The sequence below is a fragment of the Rhipicephalus microplus genome, chromosome 4 (assembly GCF_043290135.1).
Source record: "Rhipicephalus microplus isolate Deutch F79 chromosome 4, USDA_Rmic, whole genome shotgun sequence".
Taxonomy (NCBI): Eukaryota; Metazoa; Arthropoda; class Arachnida; order Ixodida; family Ixodidae; genus Rhipicephalus; species Rhipicephalus microplus.
Window position 1 is genome coordinate 144,312,855 of NC_134703.1, and position 25,869 is coordinate 144,338,723.

The 25,869-nt window shown below is 43.4% G+C and overlaps 1 protein-coding gene across 1 annotated transcript; it reads left to right on the forward strand.

The window, feature by feature from the left end:
• Window positions 1–3,903: 3,903 nt before the first annotated feature.
• On the forward strand, window positions 3,904–24,519 carry LOC142814425 (uncharacterized). The gene is made up of 3 exons (XM_075893185.1): window positions 3,904–4,132; window positions 20,860–21,038; window positions 24,245–24,519. Exons 1-3 carry the CDS (start codon window positions 4,002–4,004, stop codon window positions 24,517–24,519), a joined length of 585 nt encoding a protein of 194 aa, XP_075749300.1. The 5' UTR covers window positions 3,904–4,001.
• The last annotated feature ends 1,350 nt before the right edge of the window (window positions 24,520–25,869 follow it).

A 25,869-nucleotide genomic window follows, 5' to 3' on the forward strand; every position in this document is an offset into this window, starting at 1 on the left:
ATAATGAGTTGTTCACAGTTGTGTAACCATGCCAAGAGGAACCAACAGCAGAAGTAGTCAATTGAATTGTAGGGCATGTGCTTGCGAGGAGGGTACGCTGCGTTGACAAACTACAATTGATGCTTAACCACATTTGACATGACGTCTGTATCAAAGGACCTCATAAGTAATATTGTTACAGTCAGTTGTGTTCAGGTGGTTTTATTTACAAGAGGTTCGTTCGTTCGTGGTGGCGCATTGCGATCTTGCCAAATTCTACCTCTTGTTCTCTGCCTTTCACATGTCCATTACATTCCACCACAAGCAGACAAAGCCCGTAGAGTGAGTTAGGATGCACAAAGAGGGTAGAAAAGTTTGAGCCGAGTAATGTGAGTGAGCTGCGTTCGGTTCGATCGTCGACCATTGGACAAAAGACAAGCTATCACGTCGGTGAGCTGGCTGAGATGCTCGAAAACTAAAAATGGCCCTGAATATCTTGGCAGAAGCTTCTGACACAATCCACTCTTGCGTTGCAGTGTCCAAAGCAGCACCAAGTCATCTTTTTTGAACGATACTGGTTCCTGACGGTCGACGTATCGCTCCTTCGAACGACGTTGAGAGGTGAGAGTTCAAAGACGGGCGATTTGACGGGCTTCTTCTACGGGGCACAAGGTGTTCAATACAGAATCGTCATTGTGTAGAATGAAGGGCAAGAAAGTATCCAGAGGGCTTAGTGGCAACCTGGCGTAGAACAGATAAAATGGGCTAAAGTTCGTTGTTTCATGTTTCCCCGTGTCATACGCGCATGTTCGGCAGGCTAGCCAATGTGATGACTGTTGCAAGCATAGAGAGCAACCAGCCGCTTGATCTTGCATCAGTGATCCGGCAAATGGTACGTGAAGAACTCGGGCTGTGCGCACGAGTGGCACACAACCCCAGCACTCATGCCTTCTACCTGTCACCAGAGTTCAAGCGAAAAGTTGCTTTCTTGTCCTGGCTCCAAGCAGCAGAAGGAATTGAGGATTGTGATTCCACACCTCGGTATCAGCCATGTCTCTATGATAAGTATGGGTATGTATGTGTTATAACTTGAAAGCCCAAATGATTTGTTTTTTTCTTTTCTTCTTATTGTTCACATTCTATGAAATGCCCTTCCTGCTAAAATCCCAAATGAGATTAGCAGTATCTGTAAATAAATAAATAAATAAAGTCCCTGCCTATGACGCTCGATCACAACGAGGACAGATGCGTTTTTATGCTCGTGACTCTGAGCCTGACTGCATCCCACTGCGGCAAGGACAGCACCGATCCTACTACCAAGATGCAACTTACGACCAATACAATGGGTTCCAGAGAGTGGCAGAAACCTATTATTCGCGTGATAACAAACTTGCTGCCCAACAGCAGCAGCCCAGGATTCCTTGCGATGAATATAGTATAACCTGCGACCCTTCCGTGCGCTACAACTGTGGTTTCACTAGACATATTGCTCGGTATTCCTGTCAACAACGCTGCCCGTCACGAAGGGCACTAGCCATGTTCTCGGCACCAAGACCGGGTGCATCATATGACCTGCACACAACTGACTTGTTTCGAAGGGACCGTTTTTCGCGTGAGACAAGACCCAGTGATTTGCCAGCATCCAAGTAGAGTTTGACACTGCCATTCAACCATTCTGGTCGCTTGACTTTTTCTCTGCGTCGTTCTCCTTTTCTTCACTGTTTTTCACATGTCCGTTACAATAACCATAAAATTGATAGCCAAGCACTCCAACCAAAATTGACCTTCCACCAACTTTGCTCCTGCATGGGGTGTTTTCCTGAAGCACTTTCGAGACCTGGCGTGCCTCCATTGCAAAACGCTTGATTGCCTTGTATAATGCTTGAGTTCCATTTCTGCAGGGGTTCCGTAATTTATTCTTTGAATTTATGGGGTTAACACTGCCAATGTCAGTTTTCTTCTTTTCTAGCATTTCAAGAAACGATGCCTGTTCCCGCTGTTTCTAGGCATATTTCAACTGTCAATCACCTACGGTGCATACTTTCATACTGCCGCTCGTGGTATACAGATATGTGTCACACAAGTCTGCAGAAAAGGGTTTGATGACGTACATGATGTGATTTCTTGTAATTTATGTCATCACCAGCGTGAAAGAAATATTCGTCCCAGCCTCTCATTCTCCCATACTAATTTTGGTCTACTCCTACATAAGAAGACGATCACGAGAGCACGCAGATGAAGGCTGCTAGATAGGCAGACTGACAGAAAGGCTCAAAGTTCCTGCAGTTCTCTAAAAAAATACTTCGCATTTAAAATATGGACCACAGTATCTGCCACTTTAAGGCATTTATTTGGGCTAGTTGATATTGAGTGAATGTTTCCATGTTCCATTGAACACACACAAGCATACTAGAAAGAGAGACAGGATGTGTAAATAGCAGTCATCCGGTTCCTTGCAACTGTGCCAAATGCTGTTTCTGGCAACGGACGATCAGGCAAAGGGGTTGTTTGCAGAAGACCTATTAAAGGGTGCTGCTTTTATTTATGGGTGGAAGTGTCGTCACATGTAGAACGTAGCCTCATGTATCAAACTTGAAGATGTGCAAACTAGCCCCCAATGCCACCTTATTAGCATAGTCACGGTTTATAGATGCAATAGGGTCAAAGAGGCCATTTTAGAGAAATTCCGGCATTGCTACTGGCATCGTTGGCTGGGAGCATAAAATCATCTTTTGTATAACAGAAAAATTCAGAAAGATGCAAATAAAATTGAAAAAAAAAATCTTCACTTGAACCCAAGCCGTTTGCATGGTAAGCAGATGTTATACCACACAGCCACACGTCTGCTTAAAAGTACAGTGAAAAGAATTTCTTCTGCTTGGAAGGCAGTGTAAAAAATCATCTGTGCTTTACAAACACGTGTGTCCTGTAGAAAGGCTTCACAATACATTATATAATATCGCAGTAATATAGTTTGGTACAAGTGTTCATTGCCATTGGGCATTAGAAGATGTATTATCATTACGACTTTTTGGTTCTAAGCCAGTCACCCATCATAATGGGCAGTCACGTTGCTTGCAGGTATTCGCTTTAAGACTACAATGTGGGTGCATAGCTTTTTTATATATATATATAAATATTGTGACACAATTACAATACCTGTATTCATTATGTCCAGGTAGGACTGCGTAAGAAACTAAACCTCTTACTTTAGCAGAATTATTGAGCTCGTAGTGAGGGAGGGTAACAGCAGCACCTGATTCTGCCCCGCTTGCTTTGTTTACAGCACTTTTCTTGGGCCTCGTCCTATCACTCACTTCTTTTCCCCATCAGTCATTTTGCCTCGGTCTCCTACATTTTACCTCTTGCTTATCTTGCGAGGACATCGTGCCAAGACTCCGTGCACCTTAATTTTTTTTTCTTTTCTGTTTATAGACCAAGTGGTGCGCAGAACTGGTGTTCTTTTAACTATCTGCAAGGCTTGTGTATGTGCTTAAAGATGAAATTCGGGGAGCAATCCTGCGGACGAGTTGGTGATACAACAGTGCAAAAGAAGGAGAAAAACAAAGCAAAACAGTTGCAGGATGCTTTGTCTTTCTTCTCAGCTTTCTTGTCGTTGTGTTCTATGATGTCGCGAAGCTTTAACATGGAAATTCGGTTTAGAAAGGAGCCTGTTGTCAGTTGTAAAAGAGTACTGTCGGCAGTACTGACAACTGGTTGAGTTGGTACTGATTGATGAGTGGCTGTGTGTGTATTGCGCTGGCAGTCACAAAAGAATATTATCAGCATTTTTCTTGTCCACCAGTGCCTGTATTTTTCTTTGTGAAAGTGTGCCCAGAGCCTGTTTATCATTATGTTCGAGCTTGGGAATCAACCAGGTGCTGTTTCATTACAGAGCCACCCACGTGCCAGGCGAGGATGTTTACCGGCCAGTTTTACATGAAGGAGGCGTTTTTCCTGGCGCCTGGTAGGAGCTGGACCGAGGTTCCCACCATCGATCGATCCCAGGGGCAGCTAGTGGGATGGGCACACCAGCCCTCGGGGGGCCAACTCGCAGCTCCACAAGGCAGCTCCACTACTGCACAGCAGTCTTCCCTGTTGATGAGCCCGTTGGGATTCCAGAGTGGGCTCTCTACAAAGGACGGCAGCCAAGGTGTGCTTTAGAGTGAGCAGCCACAGACTGTTGGTTCAAGTTCTAACATGTGGTGCTGAAAGATGGGAAATAACGAAGCAACTAGTGAAAAGTTGAGGACCACGCATTGTGCAATAGAAGAAAAGAATACGATGGAAGCAACATTACAAGATCAGAGGATGGCAGAATAGGTCAGGGAATAGAGAGGGGTCGTACAGAGAGAAATGGACCTGGGCTGGCCACAGAATGCATAAAGCAAACAAAGGGTGCACATTAAGAGCAGTAGAATAGGTGCCAAAGAATTGAAAACGCAGTTGTGGAAGCCAGAGAGTTGGATGGCCTTGTAAAATTGGGAACCTTCGGGGATAAAATGGAATTTGCTCACACAAGATAGGCTAAACTGGCAATTGTTCCAAAAGGCCTTTGTGCTGAACTGTACATAATTAGGCTGCCAATGACTATGTTGCCTTCACTGTGTGTGCATTTGTGGCATTTGCAAAACCTTAGCAGCAATGTGTGCCTTTTGCCATCGCAACGCGGTTGTATGCCAACTGCTGCACACTAACCCCACTTCTCATTTTTCTCGCTGTTGCATATCAAATGGATGTGGTTGTAGCACCCGAGAAGGAGGTAGGCGAGAAGTTAACTTTTCGCCCACCTCCTTTTCTGTCTTATGATCATGCCCAAAAATACGCATGACCATAAGACAGAAAAAAAGTTTTGTCTCTGAAATTCAAATCCTTGACCCCTGGGTCCGGGACAACACATGCCGGGCACGCTATTCGCTGCGCCACAGCCACATATATACATTGCGTGCTTTGAAAAGTACTACAATCATGTCTACTGCTGTGCTTTCACAGCGTTATAATGTAGTAATGCATCATGACCGTAACATCTGCGATTAGCTTCTTCAACCCGCCGTTTCTATGCATCCGTCCCAATCGGCGCGTTTCCATAAGGGTAGTGAAATTTTGTCAACTTCTAACACACCCCCTGGTGGCGACCTTACCCCAAGGGTCGAAGTTGCTCATAGCACCCACCCATACTAATCCATACTCAATAGTTTGCTGACTCTCCAACGCCCGCCAATTTCGTCCTGTTTCAACTTCGCATTCGCAACTCACCCGGCGAATAATTGCGGCTGGCCAAAGAGATGGCATGACGCATGTTGCGTTTCCCTCTGGTCAGAGGCGACAGTGAGGTAAGGTGTCATGCGGGTGAATTTTAGAATGTATGAAGGGGGAAATCAAGGTGCCCGTTTTGGAGTCGACGCCAAACGATTTGCTCAGTCTGGGACAGTGATTTATGGGCTGGTACATATAGAACTTGTCCAAACAAGCCGAATCCCCCCTTTGCGGGAGCTGAGCGACAGTAGCGATGGGAGGCTGCTCTGCGCAGCGCACGGCCAGATGATCAACTCCAGATCGTACGCTGGGCCATAGGGGTCGCCGAAGCGCACGGACTTTTTGGCCACCTAGAGCAGCCTGAGGGCTCATAGTATTCTTCCCTAACCCTTTCCCCCTCCCTCACTTTACCCATTTTTGGCATCATTAAAGTTGTTTCTTCCTCCTCCTTCCTCTGATCAGGCAGTGGTGTTCAATAACTCTAACCTGTGGGGATGAGCTATCTTAGCCTAAGTTCGGCGTCAAACCCAGTCATGCTTTTCTTGCTGTCACACCGCTTTCTCTGGTTCCGCTCTCACCGTTAACTGCTACAGCTACCACAGGCATCTATGGCTGCAACGGTTCGTCTAAACATTAATGATGGACGCTAGTGAAGAGATGGAGATGTGTGACTAAGTGGCGATGTCTTTCTGTTCACGTTGAATGGTGCTATGGTTGTCAAACATGAAAAGGACATTGTGCGAGCTCTATTACATCTGTATGCAGTGGACTGTAAGGAAAAGTTTCACTTTTGTATTATACAAATTCTTATGACTGAGGAATCTAAATTGACCATGTTTTTTCACATAAACTGCACTCTGCAACATCGCACTAGAAGGGTTATTGCACTTTCACGCTAAGTGTGAAGTGTTACAAGAGAGACAATGCCAGATCTCTGTTTATTTTGTGAAGAAATGTTAACGTGCATTGTCTAGCATTTCACTTGTAATAAAAGAGTGAACATCTCATGGGTACTTAGCGTTCACAGTTATCACAAAGTGTCAGCAAGGATGTGGAAGATCACTTCACAAGGTGTGATTAGCTGTGATGATAGTTGTAACACATTTCTTTGCTGTGCACAGTATTGCTTCACACTTGTGGTGCTGTACTGTGCTTATTAATGTTGGCAGGCTTCGCTTTTCACCAGGACTTCAGCTGCATAGTTTCATTATGGTCATAGCAGTCCACTGTATGTGATTATTCCTATCTCACTGCCTGAGAAATATATCAGTCGAATAAATCATTCACCAGTTAGCCTTTGCACTGCACTGAATCTCAGAAGAAAATTTTGCAGATTCTATTTATAATATATTTGATAAAACCTTTTTAACGCATGTGTCTGCTATCGTATGGCAAATAACCCCATTTTTTAACCCTCGGAAGAAAAAAGAAAGCCCCTGCATGGGTAATGAGAGACCTATCACATATTTTACACCTTTTCGATATGAATGCCTTGTGTAATGATGACTGGAATTGAAGCTTGCTTAAACGTTAAAGTGGGTGACTTCTACTTTTAAACAAAGAGCTGAAGGCAGTGTCTGCTGGCGAGAGATTTATGCAAATGGCTGCTGGGAGCAATAGCAACACTTATAACAGCTGTACAGGTTTGTTGTTTGATCGTGAAGTTTGAAGCACCACTACACTAAACACGGCACATTCAACAGGGCACATGTCCTGTCAAGTTGTAGGTTATATAATTTTGGCTTGTGGGAATAGCAAATTTTATGTTTGAAGTGAATAGTGATTTGGGTTGAATAATTTCTAATCAAGTTGGAATAGTATATATATCTCATATCATAAGGGAAAAGGCGCAAATTTATCACAGCCAAACTAATCTGCACAATAATTTTTTAATTGAGTCAAAGCCTGTGCAAATGTAGGATTTCTTTTTTTTTTGCATCGAAGTTGAAACAGCTTTCAATTGTCGCAAGTGCTTGACCTTCGTTACAATGCTGGGCATAGCCTGTCAAATATGTAACATATAAAAATTTATTATACTTTGAGCAAGTAAGTTGGTATATCGAGCTTTTAAACACAAAAGGAAGTCATTGTGGTGGTAATATTTCAATTTAACCTTCAAGTGAGGCTTCACTGCAGTGTGAATTTCTTTTTGATACGGGGTTCATGGCTTAGGATTACTTAAGTGCATTGAAACCACTGCGACGGGGTGTTACGTTCGGACTAATATGCACCTGTTCGTTTGTTTCCTGTAATTTCAAATATTTAATAATTTATACTTGGTTCAAAAAGAATTTAAATACTGCATTATTTTTTCGAGTATTCACACAAGCTTAATATAATTCCATGCGAAATAATATTAATTATTGAGCATGGTTCTCTGTACATACAAGCATGCTCAAGTGCATTTCACTGGGTGACTGAGGCTGACACTGGCTTTTGCAATTATAGCAAAATGAAAGAGGAAGCACAAGCGAACAAACACATCACATTACCTTTAGCTACTTTGAGATTGTTGCATCTAATCGTACCGGCAACGCACACAACTAAGTGGACCCATAATAACATGCCTTGTCATAGTATACTATGCCACTAGTCTGTACCCTGCTCTTTGGGACAGAGACAAGCAGTTTTTTGTCTTGAAATGCTGCTTCTTTGAGCCTGCTATTGACAGAGTCGACGTTGGGTGTCCCAGGAGGACCACCTGATAGTGTGGGCTCCATGGGTGCGTCGGCAGAAGGCATGGCACCCATGCCGCAGCGGTACGGTGCCTCGAGGTCACGACCTGCACCCGTGATGCGGAAATCTCGCACTCGGGCCAGCATTCACAGTGTGGGCTCCTCCTCATCACCTTCTTATCACCTTTATCCAAGAAGGGCAGCAGGTGAGAAACCAGATTTTGGCCCCATGTATGTAAGGGAATACCAATTAGTATGAGAGTTTGCAGGGACTACTCAAAACTGTTCTATAATAAAAACAACCTGGAATACGGGCAGCGATGCTCATATAGTCCATAAACTGGGCACAGACCACCTCAATAACTGCGCTGCCTGCATGTCGACCGCTCCAAGGAGGGCAGATTAAATCATTGAAATGACACGAAAGTTTCACTTTAAGGAATCTTCACTTTTATAAAACAAGTTATATCTAGGAAGCATCTTTGTGATAAAACAAGGAGTACACAACCAATACTGGTGTTGATAACCTTCTCGTTAAAGATGTCAGAAAAAATGTGGTTGCCATCACAGAATAGTTATAGGGCGAGTTTCGTTGCAAACTCACGTAGGTTTGATTTGTGCATGAGTGCAGATATGTGTCATATCTCATTGTAATAAAGAGCGATCGGGGAGTGCGATGCTTTCATTTTGAAAATAGTCAAGACACAGGCATTGGGCGTGCCAAATGCTGCGTCGCGTTCTCGCTTGCCTGAGGCCTGTCTTCATGAATGGCACGAACAAAAAGATATCTTCAGAGTCATGTCGACCAAGAAAAGTTCTTAACCCTGCAAACAGGAGCAATATCTGGACCTTGTAGGCTCCATTGACAGACCCCTCAAGCAAATTTTTGTAGACAATGCTTGTTTAGGTAATAGTCCCTGGATTTCTGTGCAGTCGATGCGTGTTGAGAAGTGGTCTTAACTCTTTCGTTACCGTGATGAAATGGCCATTTTCCACATTTCTCGGCAATAAGGTTACTGCGTGCTTGAAAAATACTCCAGCACACAGTGCAGCTTATCAATTTATGCGCAGTGAAATGCTCTTTTAAAAAGATATTGGTCTCAAAGCAACAAAAATGTGTTGGGATGGATAAGAACGAAAAAAGTGTGTAATTTTTGGTTGCCAGCTGGTAAACAGTGCGATGAAAAACACTATATATGTACACATTTGAAACAAGTATATTTCAGAATATATGCTTTGAAGTTAAATGATTCAGAAATTCTGTATTAAATAATAGATGGTCTACACAATGTTCATGATAATATAGAAAAGCAAAGGTGAACATGGGTGCTGCTCCTTTGTTCGTGCCATGCGGTGAAGCATTGCTTGGTTCATCGTCAAACATAGGTGCACTCATGCACATTCATCAATAAGTTTTTCTTTTTGTTGTAATAGAAAACCTGCGGTGGTTCCAATGTAAATGGATGCCCGCGATGTGAACAATCCTTCAATAAATCAGATGCCCAAAGAACTTCACTAGATTATGTAGTGTCACCTCTTTCCACGAGCTACATAGGTTGACGATTCAGTGTATGCATCCAAGCACATTTATTTGTATGTCTGCAGGTAGTGTTTAAAAAAATTCTTTTCCATCCTAAATTGCCTCGCGCCGCTTCGTAGTGCGGGGCCGAGATGTGCTCCATCAGCCTTCTTTGAGCTCTGAAGCCGTCACAAGAACATCGCTCCTCAGGGATGTGTGGACTTTGCACGTGACAAAGTAACTCTTAATATTGGGCACAAAGGTCAGCAGGTACGCACGTGCAGCAGAGGAGACATTTTCAGGCTGTAAACAAAAAAGCAACGTCTCAGTGGCTGCGATTGTCGTACTGACGTATCGTATCGTCGCCCTGAGAGCTTTAAGCTGAGCTTCTGTCATTCTCGAACTCAAAGTTTGTCATCAGCCAATTTAGCTGTGGTCACAAGATAGCTTCGAGAATTCATGCTCGTACGACAACGACGCCATAGGAGCGACTAGTGTCACGATATGTGCCCCTGTGTCTGATACAACAATACAAGCGAAACTAAAGCTGCTGCAAACTGGTTGAAAACGCCACCTCCTCACTTCGCACATGTGGTTGTCCTTCGGAAATATTTTTTTGTACAGTATATCTTCCCCTACTCGAAGCACCAGCTCTCTGGCGAATAGCTGGCATGTATTTGAAACAATTATTATCGCTCAGCTTGGTAAGATTGTGAAGCTGACTGCTTAGCTTGATATTTGACTTGGAAAGGGTTCTTTTGATCACTGAGCCAAGATGGTACTGTAGAATTACCACGAGTGGTGGGCACTTCTGTCGAGTTTGTAAGCCCAGCAAATTTCCCCAACAACACAAATATATTAATTCATGCAAAGGTCTGTAAAAAACTTTCTTGTCTTGCGAAAAAGAGCAAATTCAAACTGATCAGGAGGACTAACCACTACAAAATGCTGGGTGCACGACAAAGTGAACATATTTAAATCGACAATCCGAAGCGTCGATCACTCGGGAGTAATTTTGATAGGCGTGGTAATGAAAGAGTTCAAGCAAAGATGAATTAGTCAATACGCAACATGAACTGCCAGGTCATTTAATTTCCCATTCTATGTATGTCTTTTGTGTGGGAGTTTTATTTTTGTGTTTTTTGTTAGTGCTTGAACTTATTGAAATCAGGCGTGCTCAAGTACATTTCACTGAGTGGCTGAGGCTAACACGGGCTTTTGCAATTCTAGCTAAATAAAACCGGAAGCACAAGTCAAGAAACACATCGCATTACTTTTAGCTACTTTGAGATTGTTGCGTCTAATGGTACCGGCAACACGCACGTCTTAGTTTAATTATCATAACATGTTTTGTCACCGTATACTATGGCATTGGTCTGTATTTGCTTATTGGAATCGAAACGAGCAGTTTTTTGTCTTGAAACACTGCTTCTTTGAGCCCGTTATTGACAGAGTCGGTGTCGGGTGTCCCAGGAGGACCACCTGATAGTGGGGGCTTCATGGTTGTGCCGGCAGCAAGCACGGCACCCCTGCCGCAGCAGTCCCGTGCCTCGGGGTCACTAGGTGCACCCGTAATGCAGAACTTTCGCACTCCGGCCAGCGTCCACAGTGTGGGCTCATCGTCATTACCTTCTTGTCACCTTTATTCAAGAAGTGCAGCAGGTGAGAAACCAGATTTTCGCCCTATGTGTATAAGAGAACACCAATTAATATGCGCGATTGAAGGGACTGCACAAAACTGTTCTATAAAAAAACTCTGAATACGGGCAGCGACGCTCATATAGTCCATGAAGTGGGCACAGACAGCCTCAATAACTGTGCTGCATGCATGTGGACCGCTCCAAGGAGGGCAGATTAAATCATTGAAATGACACAAACATTTCACTTTAAAAGATCTTCACCTTTATAAAACAAGTTATATCTAGGAAGCATCTTTGTGATAAAACATGGAGTACACAACCACTACTGGTGTTGATAACTCTCTCGTGAGAGATTTCAGACGGAATGTCGTTGCCATCACAGAATAGCTATATGGTGTGTTTTGTTTGTGAACACACGTACATTATTTCGCGCAAAGGTCCCTAAAAAACTCTCTTGTCTTGCGAAAAGGAGCAAATTCAAACTGATTGGAAAGCCAAACCACTACAAAGTGCTGGATGCACGGCACACAAAATGAACATAAATAAATCGTCGATTCGAAGCATCGATCCCTCGGGAGCAATTGGGATAGGCGTGGTAACGAAAGAGTTAAAGCCAAGATGAATTAGTCAGTACACAAAATGAACTGCCAGGTCATTTAATTTCCCATTCTATGTATGTCTTTTGTGTGGGAGTTTTATTTTTGTGTTTTTTGTTAGTGCTTGAACTTATTGAAATCAGGCGTGCTCAAGTACATTTCTCTGAGTGGCTGAGGCTAACACGGGCTTTTGCAATTCTAGCTAAATAAAACAGGAAGCACAAGTGCAGAAACACATCGCATTACATTTAGCTACTTTGAGATTGTTGCGTCTAATGGTACCGGCAATGTGCACGTCTTAGTTTATTCATAACAACATGTTTTGTCACCGTTTACTATGGCATTGGTCTGTATTTGCTTCTTGGAATAGAAACAAGCAGTTTTTTGTCTTGAAACACTGCTTCTTTGAGCCCGTTATTGACAGAGTCGGTGTCGGGTGTCCCAGGAGGACCACCTGATAGTGGGGGCTTCATGGTTGCGCCGGCAGCAAGCACGGCACCCCTGCCGCAGCAGTCCCGTGCCTCGGGGTCACTAGGTGCACCCATAATGCAGAACTTCCGCACTCCGGCCAGCGTCCACAGTGTGGGCTCATCGTCATTACCTTCTTGTCACCTTTATTCAAGAAGTGCAGCAGGTGAGGAACCAGATTTTCGCCCCATGTATAAAAGGGAACACCAATTAATATGCGCGATTGAAGGGACTACGCAAAACTGTTCTATAAAAAAAAACTCTGAATACGGGCAGCGACGCTCATATAGTCCATGAAGTGGGCACAGACAGCCTCAATAACTGTGCTGCATGCATGTGGACCGCTCCAAGGAGGGCAGATTAAATCATTGAAATGACACAAACATTTCACTTTAAAAAATCTTCACATTTATAAAACAAGTTTCATCTAGGAAGCATCTTTGTGATAAAACATGGAGTACACAACCACTAGTGGCGTTGATAACTCTCTCGTGAGAGATGTCAGGCGGAATGTCGTTGACATCACAGAATAGCTATATGGTGTGTTTTGTTTGTGAACACACGTACATTAATTCGCGCAAAGGTCCGTGAAAAACTCTCTTGTCTTGCAAAATGGAGCAAATTCAAACTGATTGGGAAGCCAAACCACTACAAAGTGCTGGATGCACGGCACACAAAATGAACATAATTAAATCGTCGATACGAAGCATCGATCCCTCGGGAGCAATTCGGATGGGCGTGGTAACGAAAGAGTTAAAGCCAAGATGAATTAGTCAGTACACAAAATGAACTGCCAGGTCATTTAATTTCCCATTCTATGTATGTCTTTTGTGTGGGAGTTTTATTTTTGTGTTTTTTGTTAGTGCTTGAACTTATTGAAATCAGGCGTGCTCAAGTACATTTCTCTGAGTGGCTGAGGCTAACACGGGCTTTTGCAATTCTAGCTAAATAAAACAGGAAGCACAAGTGCAGAAACACATCGCATTACATTTAGCTACTTCGAGATTGTTGCGTCTAATGGTACCGACAACGTGCACGTCTTAGTTTTTTCATAACAACGTGTTTTGTCATCGTTTACTATGGCATTGGTCTGTATTTGCTTCTTGAAACAGAAACGAGCAGTTTTTTGTCTTCAAACACTGCTTCTTTGAGCCCGTTATTGACAGAGTCGGTGTCGGGTGTCCCAGGAGGACCACCTGATAGTGGGGGCTTCATGGTTGCGCCGGCAGCAAGCACGGCACCCCTGCCGCAGCAGTCCCGTGCCTCGGGGTCACTAGGTGCACCCGTAATGCAGAACTTCCGCACTCCGGCCAGCGTCCACAGTGTGGGCTCATCGTCATTACCTTCTTGTCACCTTTATTCAAGAAGTGCAGCAGGTGAGGAACCAGATTTTCGCCCCATGTATAAAAGGGAACACCAATTAATATGCGCGATTGAAGGGACTACGCAAAACTGTTCTATAAAAAAAAACTCTGAATACGGGCAGCGACGCTCATATAGTCCATGAAGTGGGCACAGACAGCCTCAATAACTGTGCTGCATGCATGTGGACCGCTCCAAGGAGGGCAGATTAAATCATTGAAATGACACAAACATTTCACATTAAAAAATCTTCACATTTATAAAACAAGTTTCATCTAGGAAGCATCTTTGTGATAAAACATGGAGTACACAACCACTACTGGTGTTGATAACTCTCTCGTGAGAGATTTCAGACGGAATGTCGTTGCCATCACAGAATAGCTATATGGTGTGTTTTGTTTGTGAACACACGTACATTATTTTGCGCAAAGGTCCGTAAAAAACTCTCTTGTCTTGCGAAACAGAGCAAATTCAAACTGATTGGAAAGCCAAACCACTACAAAGTGCTGGATGCACGGCACACAAAATGAACATAAATAAATCGTCGATTCGAAGCATCGATCCCTCGGGAGCAATTGGGATAGGCGTGGTAACGAAAGAGTTAAAGCCAAGATGAATTAGTCAGTACACAAAATGAACTGCCAGGTCATTTATTTCCCATTCTATGTATGTCTTTTGTGTGGGAGTTTTATTTTTGTGTTTTTTGTTAGTGCTTGAACTTATTGAAATCAGGCGTGCTCAAGTACATTTCTCTGAGTGGCTGAGGCTAACACGGGCTTTTGCAATTCTAGCTAAATAAAACAGGAAGCACAAGTGCAGAAACACATCGCATTACATTTAGCTACTTTGAGATTGTTGCGTCTAATGGTACCGACAACGTGCACGTCTTAGTTTTTTCATAACAACGTGTTTTGTCACCGTTTACTATGGCATTGGTCTGTATTTGCTTCTTGAAACAGAAACGAGCAGTTTTTTGTCTTGAAACACTGCTTCTTTGAGCCCGTTATTGACAGAGTCGGTGTCGGGTGTCCCAGGAGGACCACCTGATAGTGGGGGCTTCATGGTTGCGCCGGCAGCAAGCACGGCACCCCTGCCGCAGCAGTCCCGTGCCTCGGGGTCACTTGGTGCACCCGTAATGCAGAACTTCCGCACTCCGGCCAGCGTCCACAGTGTGGGCTCATCGTCATTACCTTATTGTCACCTTTATTCAAGAAGTGCAGCAGGTGAGGAACCAGATTTTCGCCCCATGTATATAAGGGAACACCAATTAATATGCGCGATTGAAGGGACTACGCAAAACTGTTCTATAAAAAAAACCCTGAATACGGGCAGCGACGCTCATATAGTCCATGAAGTGGGCACAGACAGCCTCAATAACTGTGCTGCATGCATGTGGACCGCTCCAAGGAGGGCAGATTAAATCATTGCAATGACACAAACATTTCACTTTAAAAAATCTTCACATTTATAAAACAAGTTTCATCTAGGAAGCATCTTTGTGATAAAACATGGAGTACACAACCACTAGTTGCATTGATAACTCTCTCGTGAGAGATGTCAGGCGGAATGTCGTTGACATCACAGAATAGCTATATGGTGTGTTTTGTTTGTGAACACACGTACATTATTTCGCGCAAAGGTCCCTAAAAAACTCTCTTGTCTTGCGAAAAGGAGCAAATTCAAACTGATTGGAAAGCCAAACCACTACAAAGTGCTGGATGCACGGCACACAAAATGAACATAAATAAATCGTCGATTCGAAGCATCGATCCCTCGGGAGCAATTGGGATAGGCGTGGTAACGAAAGAGTTAAAGCCAAGATGAATTAGTCAGTACACAAAATGAACTGCCAGGTCATTTAATTTCCCATTCTATGTATGTCTTTTGTGTGGGAGTTTTATTTTTGTGTTTTTTGTTAGTGCTTGAACTTATTGAAATCAGGCGTGCTCAAGTACATTTCTCTGAGTGGCTGAGGCTAACACGGGCTTTTGCAATTCTAGCTAAATAAAACAGGAAGCACAAGTGCAGAAACACATCGCATTACATTTAGCTACTTTGAGATTGTTGCGTCTAATGGTACCGGCAATGTGCACGTCTTAGTTTATTCATAACAACATGTTTTGTCACCGTTTACTATGGCATTGGTCTGTATTTGCTTCTTGGAATAGAAACAAGCAGTTTTTTGTCTTGAAACACTGCTTCTTTGAGCCCGTTATTGACAGAGTCGGTGTCGGGTGTCCCAGGAGGACCACCTGATAGTGGGGGCTTCATGGTTGCGCCGGCAGCAAGCACGGCACCCCTGCCGCAGCAGTCCCGTGCCTCGGGGTCACTAGGTGCACCCGTAATGCAGAACTTCCGCACTCCGGCCAGCGTCCACAGTGTGGGCTCATCGTCATTACCTTCTTGTCACCTTTATTCAAGAAGTGCAGCAGGTGAGGAACCAGATTTTCGCCCCATGTATAAAAGGGAACACCAATTAATATGCGCGATTGAAGGGACTACGCAAAACTGTTCTATAAAAAAAAACTCTGAATACGGGCAGCGACGCTCATATAGTCCATGAAGTGGGCACAGACAGCCTCAATAACTGTGCTGCATGCATGTGGACCGCTCCAAGGAGGGCAGATTAAATCATTGAAATGACACAAACATTTCACTTTAAAAAATCTTCACATTTATAAAACAAGTTTCATCTAGGAAGCATCTTTGTGATAAAACATGGAGTACACAACCACTAGTGGCGTTGATAACTCTCTCGTGAGAGATGTCAGGCGGAATGTCGTTGACATCGCAGAATAGCTATATGGTGTGTTTTGTTTGTGAACACACGTACATTAATTCGCGCAAAGGTCCGTGAAAAACTCTCTTGTCTTGCAAAATGGAGCAAATTCAAACTGATTGGGAAGCCAAACCACTACAAAGTGCTGGATGCACGGCACACAAAATGAACATAATTAAATCGTCGATACGAAGCATCGATCCCTCGGGAGCAATTCGGATGGGCGTGGTAACGAAAGAGTTAAAGCCAAGATGAATTAGTCAGTACACAAAATGAACTGCCAGGTCATTTAATTTCCCATTCTATGTATGTCTTTTGTGTGGGAGTTTTATTTTTGTGTTTTTTGTTAGTGCTTGAACTTATTGAAATCAGGCGTGCTCAAGTACATTTCTCTGAGTGGCTGAGGCTAACACGGGCTTTTGCAATTCTAGCTAAATAAAACAGGAAGCACAAGTGCAGAAACACATCGCATTACATTTAGCTACTTCGAGATTGTTGCGTCTAATGGTACCGACAACGTGCACGTCTTAGTTTTTTCATAACAACGTGTTTTGTCATCGTTTACTATGGCATTGGTCTGTATTTGCTTCTTGAAACAGAAACGAGCAGTTTTTTGTCTTGAAACACTGCTTCTTTGAGCCCGTTATTGACAGAGTCGGTGTCGGGTGTCCCAGGAGGACCACCTGATAGTGGGGGCTTCATGGTTGCGCCGGCAGCAAGCACGGCACCCCTGCCGCAGCAGTCCCGTGCCTCGGGGTCACTAGGTGCACCCGTAATGCAGAACTTCCGCACTCCGGCCAGCGTCCACAGTGTGGGCTCATCGTCATTACCTTCTTGTCACCTTTATTCAAGAAGTGCAGCAGGTGAGGAACCAGATTTTCGCCCCATGTATAAAAGGGAACACCAATTAATATGCGCGATTGAAGGGACTACGCAAAACTGTTCTATAAAAAAAAACTCTGAATACGGGCAGCGACGCTCATATAGTCCATGAAGTGGGCACAGACAGCCTCAATAACTGTGCTGCATGCATGTGGACCGCTCCAAGGAGGGCAGATTAAATCATTGAAATGACACAAACATTTCACTTTAAAAAATCTTCACATTTATAAAACAAGTTTCATCTAGGAAGCATCTTTGTGATAAAACATGGAGTACACAACCACTACTGGTGTTGATAACTCTCTCGTGAGAGATTTCAGACGGAATGTCGTTGCCATCACAGAATAGCTATATGGTGTGTTTTGTTTGTGAACACACGTACATTATTTTGCGCAAAGGTCCGTAAAAAACTCTCTTGTCTTGCGAAACAGAGCAAATTCAAACTGATTGGAAAGCCAAACCACTACAAAGTGCTGGATGCACGGCACACAAAATGAACATAAATAAATCGTCGATTCGAAGCATCGATCCCTCGGGAGCAATTGGGATAGGCGTGGTAACGAAAGAGTTAAAGCCAAGATGAATTAGTCAGTACACAAAATGAACTGCCAGGTCATTTATTTCCCATTCTATGTATGTCTTTTGTGTGGGAGTTTTATTTTTGTGTTTTTTGTTAGTGCTTGAACTTATTGAAATCAGGCGTGCTCAAGTACATTTCTCTGAGTGGCTGAGGCTAACACGGGCTTTTGCAATTCTAGCTAAATAAAACAGGAAGCACAAGTGCAGAAACACATCGCATTACATTTAGCTACTTTGAGATTGTTGCGTCTAATGGTACCGACAACGTGCACGTCTTAGTTTTTTCATAACAACGTGTTTTGTCACCGTTTACTATGGCATTGGTCTGTATTTGCTTCTTGAAACAGAAACGAGCAGTTTTTTGTCTTGAAACACTGCTTCTTTGAGCCCGTTATTGACAGAGTCGGTGTCGGGTGTCCCAGGAGGACCACCTGATAGTGGGGGCTTCATGGTTGCGCCGGCAGCAAGCACGGCACCCCTGCCGCAGCAGTCCCGTGCCTCGGGGTCACTTGGTGCACCCGTAATGCAGAACTTCCGCACTCCGGCCAGCGTCCACAGTGTGGGCTCATCGTCATTACCTTATTGTCACCTTTATTCAAGAAGTGCAGCAGGTGAGGAACCAGATTTTCGCCCCATGTATATAAGGGAACACCAATTAATATGCGCGATTGAAGGGACTACGCAAAACTGTTCTATAAAAAAAAACCCTGAATACGGGCAGCGACGCTCATATAGTCCATGAAGTGGGCACAGACAGCCTCAATAACTGTGCTGCATGCATGTGGACCGCTCCAAGGAGGGCAGATTAAATCATTGCAATGACACAAACATTTCACTTTAAAAAATCTTCACATTTATAAAACAAGTTTTATCTAGGAAGCATCTTTTTGATAAAACATGGAGTACACAACCAATACTGGTGTTGATAACCTTCTCATTAGAGATGTCAGATGGAATGTGGTTGCCATCACAGAATAGCTATAGGGCTGTTTCGTTGCAAACTCACGTAGGTTTGATTTGTGCATGAGTGCAGATATGTGTCATATCTCATTGTAATAAAGAGCAATCGGGGAGTGCAATACTTTAATTTTGAAAATAGTTAAGACACGGGCATTTGGCGTGTAAAATGCTGCGTCGCGTTGTCGCTTGCCTGAGACCTGTCTCCATAAATGGCACGAACAAAGAGATATCTTCAGAGTCCTGTCGACCAAGACAAGTTCTTAAGCCTGCAAACAGGAGCAAGATCTGGACCTTGTAGGCTCCATTGACAGACCCCTTAAGCAAATCCTTCTAGACAATGCTTGTTTTCGTAATAGTCTCTCGATTTCTGTGCAGTATATGCATGTTGAGAAGCGTTAACTCTTTTGTTACCGTGATGAAATAGCTATTTTCCACATCTCTCGGCAATAAGGTTACTGGGTGCTTAAAAAATATTCCAGCACACAGTGCAGCATATCAAATTATGCGCAATGAAATGCTCTTTTAAAAAATATTGGTCTTAAGGCAACAAAAATGAGTTGGGATGGATAAAAACGAAAAAAAGTTTGTAATATTTGGTTCCCAGCCGGTAAACAGTGCAATAAAAAACACGATATATGTAAACACATTTGAAACATCTATATTTTAGAACATATGTTTTGACGATAAATGACTCAGAAATTCTGTAATAAATAATAGATTGTCTACACAATGTTCATGATAACATAGACAAAGCAAAGGTGAAAATGGGTGCTTCTCTTTCGTGCCATGCGGTACAGCATTGCTTGGTTCATCGTCAGACGCAGGTGCACTCGTGCACACTTATCGACAAATTTTTGTTTTTGTTACAATAGGAGGTCTCCAGTCGTTCCAATGTAAATGGATGCCCGCGATGTGAACAATCCGTCAATAAATCAGATGCCCAAAGAACTTCACTAGATTATGTAGTGTCACCTCTTTCCACGAGCTACATAGGTTGACGATTCAATGTATGCATCCAAGCACATTTATTTGTATTTCTGCAGGTAATGTTTAAAAAAATTCTTTTCCATCCTAAAATGTCTTGCGCCACTTCGTAGTGCGGGGCCGAGATGTGCTCCATCAGCCTTCTTTGAGCTCTGAAGCCGTCACAAGAACATCGCTCCTCAGGGATGTGTGGACTTTGCACGTGACAAAGTAACTCTTAATATTGGGCACAAAGGTCAGCAGGTACGCACGTGCAGCAGAGGAGACATTTTCAGGCTGTAAACAAAAAAGCAACGTCTGAGTGGCTGGGAATGTCATACTGACTTATCGTATCCTCGCCCTGAGAGCTTTAAGCTGAGCTGCTGTCATTCTCGAACTCAAAATTTGTCATCAGCCAATTTTACTGTGGTCACAAGATAGCTTCGAGAATTTATGTTCGTGCGACGATACCATAGAAGCGACTAGTGTCACGGTATGTGCCCCTGTGTCTGATAAAATGATAAAAGTGAAACTGAAGCTGCTGCAATATGGTTGAAAAGGTCACCTGCACACTTCACACATGAGGTTGTCCTTCGGAAATATTTTTTTGTAGAGTATATCTTCCCCAACTCGAAGCACCAGCTCTGTGGTGAATAGCTGGCATGTATTTCAAACAACTATTATCGCTCAGAACGGTAAGATTGTGAAGCTGACTCCTTTACTTAATATTTGACTTGGTAAGGCTCTTTTGATCACCGAGCTTTGATGTTACTGTAGCATTACCACGAGTGGTGCACACTTCTCTCGAGTTTTTAAGCCCAGCGAATTTTGCCAACAACACACGTGCAATATTTCGCGCAAAGTTCTGTAAAAAAAATTTCTTGTCTTGCGAAAAGGAGCAAATTCAAACTGATTAGGAGGACTAACTACTACAAAGTGCTAGGTCCGCGACAAACAAAGTGGAGATACTCAAATCGACAATTTGAAGCGCCAATTACTGGGGAGCAATTAAGATAGGCTTGTAACGAAAGAGTTAAAGCCAAAATGACTTGGTCACTACTCAAAATGAACTACCAGGTGATTCCATTCTATGTAGGCTGCATGTCTTTTGTGTGGAAGCCTTACTTTTCGGCCTTTTGTAAGTGCTTGAACTGGTTGAAATCCATGTGTTACTGTAATTGCTGTTTCGGTATGCATGCAGTCCCCTGCAGTCTGAGCCACCCCCGAGTCCGCGGACGGATCCCGATGCGGAACTGCCGTTCCCGGAAGGATATAACAACATTCACGAGTGGGAGAGCGATGAGGTCCCCGTCTCTGGGGCCACCTATGCACCCGTTCTCTATGCCAATGAACTCAAGAACCTGCGTTCCGAGTTCCCAAGTAAGTACACTTACATTTTTGCCTAATATGCCTATGAAAATAAAGCCGTTGAAACAGAAACCATCACACATTCATAAGGTTCAGCTTTTTCAACATTCAAAAGGTTCACCTTGTGATGGGTCGTGTACTCTTTTTGCAAATGCAAGCACAGTTGACTGTCCCACGAGTGTCTTTGAATGGCACTTCATGGCTGCACTGTATGACCAGAAATTCCTTTGCTTCTGTTCTTTTTTTTCTGTTCTTCGACAGCAATTATGCTTTTTTTCTTTTCACTTTGCTGTCAGCCTATTTTCTGCTGCTTTCATTGCTGCTTCAGTTTTGTTTTTTCACTATATGCCTAAAGCCTCTCCATCCATACCAACACTTGAAATTAGTGTCAACATTTGATGTGTGCCACCATTCTCTTGCAAACCAGTCAGCTGCGAATATACACTCGACTGCCGTATTGGCGGGGGGGGGGGGGTCTTCAATCTACCCAAAATTCCAGTTCGTCGTTTGGGATTAGGACCTTGTAATATTGCGGAGCAGTCTCACATTGGCTAGACCATGAACCGCCACTATTTAAATCCTTTTTACGCATTCCAGTAGTTTAGTATGGTGTCCTTATGTGTTGAAAATTTAATAGAATTTATGTGGAATATGAATATACTCTAAAATTCTATGGAAAGAAATCATGCAATATTATAGCAATGTCACAAAAAACTGTTTAATAGCTATATTATGGCAGAGCAGATATAAAGTGCTGTGCACAGGACAAGTAGTTCAATAAGAGTACCTCCATTCACTCGGTAGAAAATGAGGACGGAAAGGTTTTACCGATCCCCATCTTCTCAAGCGTAAAGATCACACCATTTGTGTGTGTGTGTGTTGGTCTGCTTGTTTGTGTGTGTGTGTGTGTGAGAGAGAGAGAGAGAGAGAGAGAGAGAGAAAGGGACTGCCACTGGAATAAAAGGGCAGGAGTGCATTCGTGACTGTCTTCGTTTTGTGTGTCCCTCTTTGCAAGAAAGGCCGATTGAAAACCGGGCGGCCAATCGCAGTCGGATGTTAAAGGCATGTAGCGTCTTCTTTTTTGCGTCTTCCTGTTTATTTTCTGTCTCTCCTTTGTCGCTCTGATGAAGTGGGCAAATAATGAAAGCCTTTTTAGGAATGTGCGAGAGATGGGCGTACTTGCAGGATAGGTGACATTGTGTTTGCTTTGTTCTCCTTGCAGACGTGCAAGGCCAAACATTCGTTACGTGGACACCATGCCACATAAAAAAAAAAGACGAGCTTAATAAAACGAAAGCCTCTTATGATGTGCTGATATAGTAAAATTTCATCCAGACTTAGCATATCGTGTTGCACAATAGAACACTGTTATGTTCATTATGGAACCACAGAGAAAATGAATGCATGACTCGTAGAATTATTATTGATGATAATGATTACCCAAGACAGAGCTGAAACGTGACTAAGTAATGACCTGGCACTTGTGTTGAACCCAGTAGTATCAATTGTACTTTATTTGTTAGTAGGGTTTGGCTACGGAATTCGCATAACTTTTTTTTCACAATAGATTAACAGATTAACACCGTCATTACTCCATAATAGATTAACACCGTCGTTACTCCATAGAAGCACATGTATTTGCGACCTCTATGTAGCACAGTAACGGCGAGAGACAACCTTGATATAACAAATTTTAGCCACGAACAATATAGGAATTTAGCCCCAGATTTTGTCATTCTGGCACGAGCATGCATCTTCCCGCGGTTGCCCTGCCGACGACGAAGCGGAGGCGACGCATACGGCGCACTCGTGCTTTTGCGGACTCCCAGGCGAGAGCGAGCGCTCATTATTGCACGCGGGTGTGCGTGAGTCAGGCAGGCGGACCTGCGCCCCACGAGCCAGCATTGCTGCCATTCTTTTCATCATGAGCGCGTGCGCCGACGTGTTCTCTTTCTCCCTCCGAACGAAAAACAACAAAAAACGAAAATTACTTTTGCATTAGCAGTGCTACACTGCGTATGAAGGACGCTTTATCGAATAGTTTTCTGCGGTATCATGTCGTTCGCTCTTCATTTTCAACACCGTATGTGCATACATGCTTCCACGACATGTGCATGGTGTGGCCCACAATAATGTTCATCTTTACTTTTTTTTTGTGCGGATAGTCATGTATTCACTACTGAGGGGATGTCAGATTAGGTGCTGATAGAAACTCTCCGACATCAGGATGAATACGTTGAAGTTTCGTAGGTCCACTCGTCATGCGTTTGTCTTGCGCTGCACTGGGAGTCCGTTAGACCAAAGCCTTAGCAATTAGCTGATTAGCTCTGAAAACAACAAGACGTCGTGTTAAGTATAATTCAATGAGTGCGATGGCAACAAATTGTAATGTTATACAAAGTAAGGGTGGCAGCCAACTCTTTTAGATCCGATGTCACAAAACCCATACGAGATGTTGGGGTAAGCAAATAGGGTTGTTTCAGGGAGAAGTGTTGTTTTCACACAGTCTCTTCGCATCGAAGGTGAATTGATGCTTATCAAGATATCACGCGCGCCAACATTCGCGACCTCACTATTAAAATAAAAGTTCCTACAGTTTGCCCTCTTAATTAAACTCTCCTACATTCTTACCTAGTGGTGATCTGCTGGTATTTGTGATGATAATTGAGCTGTGGAAGTTGGTCGAATGCCTCTACGGTGCTCAATGCAACTTGCCCTTTCACAGTGCATCATGGACACAAGAAATGAGTCCTTTGCTGTTGTGAACGTGAAAGCAAAACAGAGGCTACTAAGGGAGGCTTTCATCCTACAGTATACTGTATATACTTGGCTAAGGACATGTGTGAAGACCACTGCCATCAACTTGGCCGACCAGACTTTGCAAAAAATAAAAAAAATAAATTGATTCACGCCAGAAAATGCCATAATTGTCACGTCTTGCATATGGCGCTTTTTGTGGGAGCCACCAGATGGTGATAGGTGTTCTGTGGCTTCGTCACACGGCACTATCTGTGAGCTCTTTATACTATGACTAAATAAGAATTTATATGCGTGAATAGAAACTTGAACAAATATTGCGCACTTTAATGGTAAGGCTGCACTCAAGCAAAATTGTGGAAAAAAGGTGGAACCCATCCGCTACTGTATGCAGTAGTTGCTCCAACAGTGATAACAATCAAATAATGTATTGTTAACTCTTCAGCACATGGTCATACTAGAAACACTTTTACAGGCTTTTAAGGGAGTGCCGGGAAGTCGACCAATGCTGCAGGAGCAGCAGCAGCGGCAGCAGTTGCAGGCACAGCAACTGGTGCTGCCACAGCAACGATTGCAGCTGCAGCAACAGCCGGCTCAGCAACTCCATCCTGACAAGCAGGGCTTCCCGCATGACCATAGCTTGCTGGAGGCCATGCCACCTCAACTGAACGTCTTGCAGGCACAACACTTGGGGATTCTACCACAGCACATGCAAGGTGACTCTCGAGTTTACTAGGGGTTTTCTTCCTTTAAGGGGGGGGGGGGGGCAATATTACACAAACATTTTACTTTGCAAACATTTGCTTGTGCTCTTTGCTTGCCTTTGCCAGTCTCATCACCATAGCAAGGCATCAAATCAAAGACCACCGGCCCAATGTTGTTGGGAACCTATGTGAATGCTCGCAAAGCTACATGCTTGCGTGATCGTAGTCCAGCTGGAGAAGTTAGAAGTGTTTGACTAGTTTCGGGAATGAGTCGGTGCTGTAGAAATCTTATGCTATCGTGGCGCCCAGGTGGGGCTCTGGCCCTGTTGCCGAGAGTGTGTTTTTTCGCCCACTTACAAGTGGTAGTCCACAGTGCATTTTCTGTATGAGTCATTGAGAAAGTTATCTGCACGTTTACAATCGTTTTTGCATCCCACTATTTGAGTTAAAGAGTGATTTTTATAATGCATTAGATGGTGTATTATTGACTCTTATTTCTAACATTCTCACGGCTCTCCTTGAACAAAAGTTATTTCAAGCTTCCAAGAAAAAAAAATATAAGCGGGAAACAGTATCGCTGAATACAAACAATCGAAATTCGGCCCTAAGGTTAGAAACGAACACGTGACTGTTCAAATCCAGATGCACAATGACAAAACAGCATCATGAATGGAAAGGGGCCTAAAAGTGACATCCTTATTGAATACAGTAGTTGGCCACTGCAGTTCGGAGGTCAGTGCCAGCATCTCATTTTAAGAAGCTTTTGCTTCTCGCGTTGAGTAGACTTCTCTTTGTTGATGGCTTTGGTGAATAAGGGAAGCCTGGTTAAACTCTTGGGAATCTTGACCATGTTTGCCACAGTCAATTCTTTGGAAGTCAAGCTCTTGCAAAAACTCTAAAAATGATTGTATTCATTCAACAAGCAGTTAACTTCTGCTGAAGAACACAGTAAATAAACACATTCTTCAACATTGCAATCAAGTGTTTAGAGTGCTACAGTAAGCCCCCTGAAGGTCAAATTTACTCATCATTTGGGCGTTCTCATTTGTTTTTGTTAAAGAGGTGAAGTGCCTTCCTGACGAAATGGCCAGCACCATAAAAAACAAAATGGCTTTCACTTCTTGTTCAACACAACCTTTGTTGTCAAAGATGCCTCTGTCTTCAAGCACAGCTGAAGCAGAAAACAGTCGGGTTTCCTTCACCCAAGAGTTCATGAATTAGGCTTGTAACGCATGGTGCCTTTTGTTTTCAAATGTCTGATGGCCCATAGAGTGCACTTAAATATGATTTCTGCTGGTGAGTTACTGCTGCTAGATGGCTTCGCTAAGTTGCTGTATGCTATATTGTTAACTATCGTAAAATTCCGAGCATGTGCCCCTACG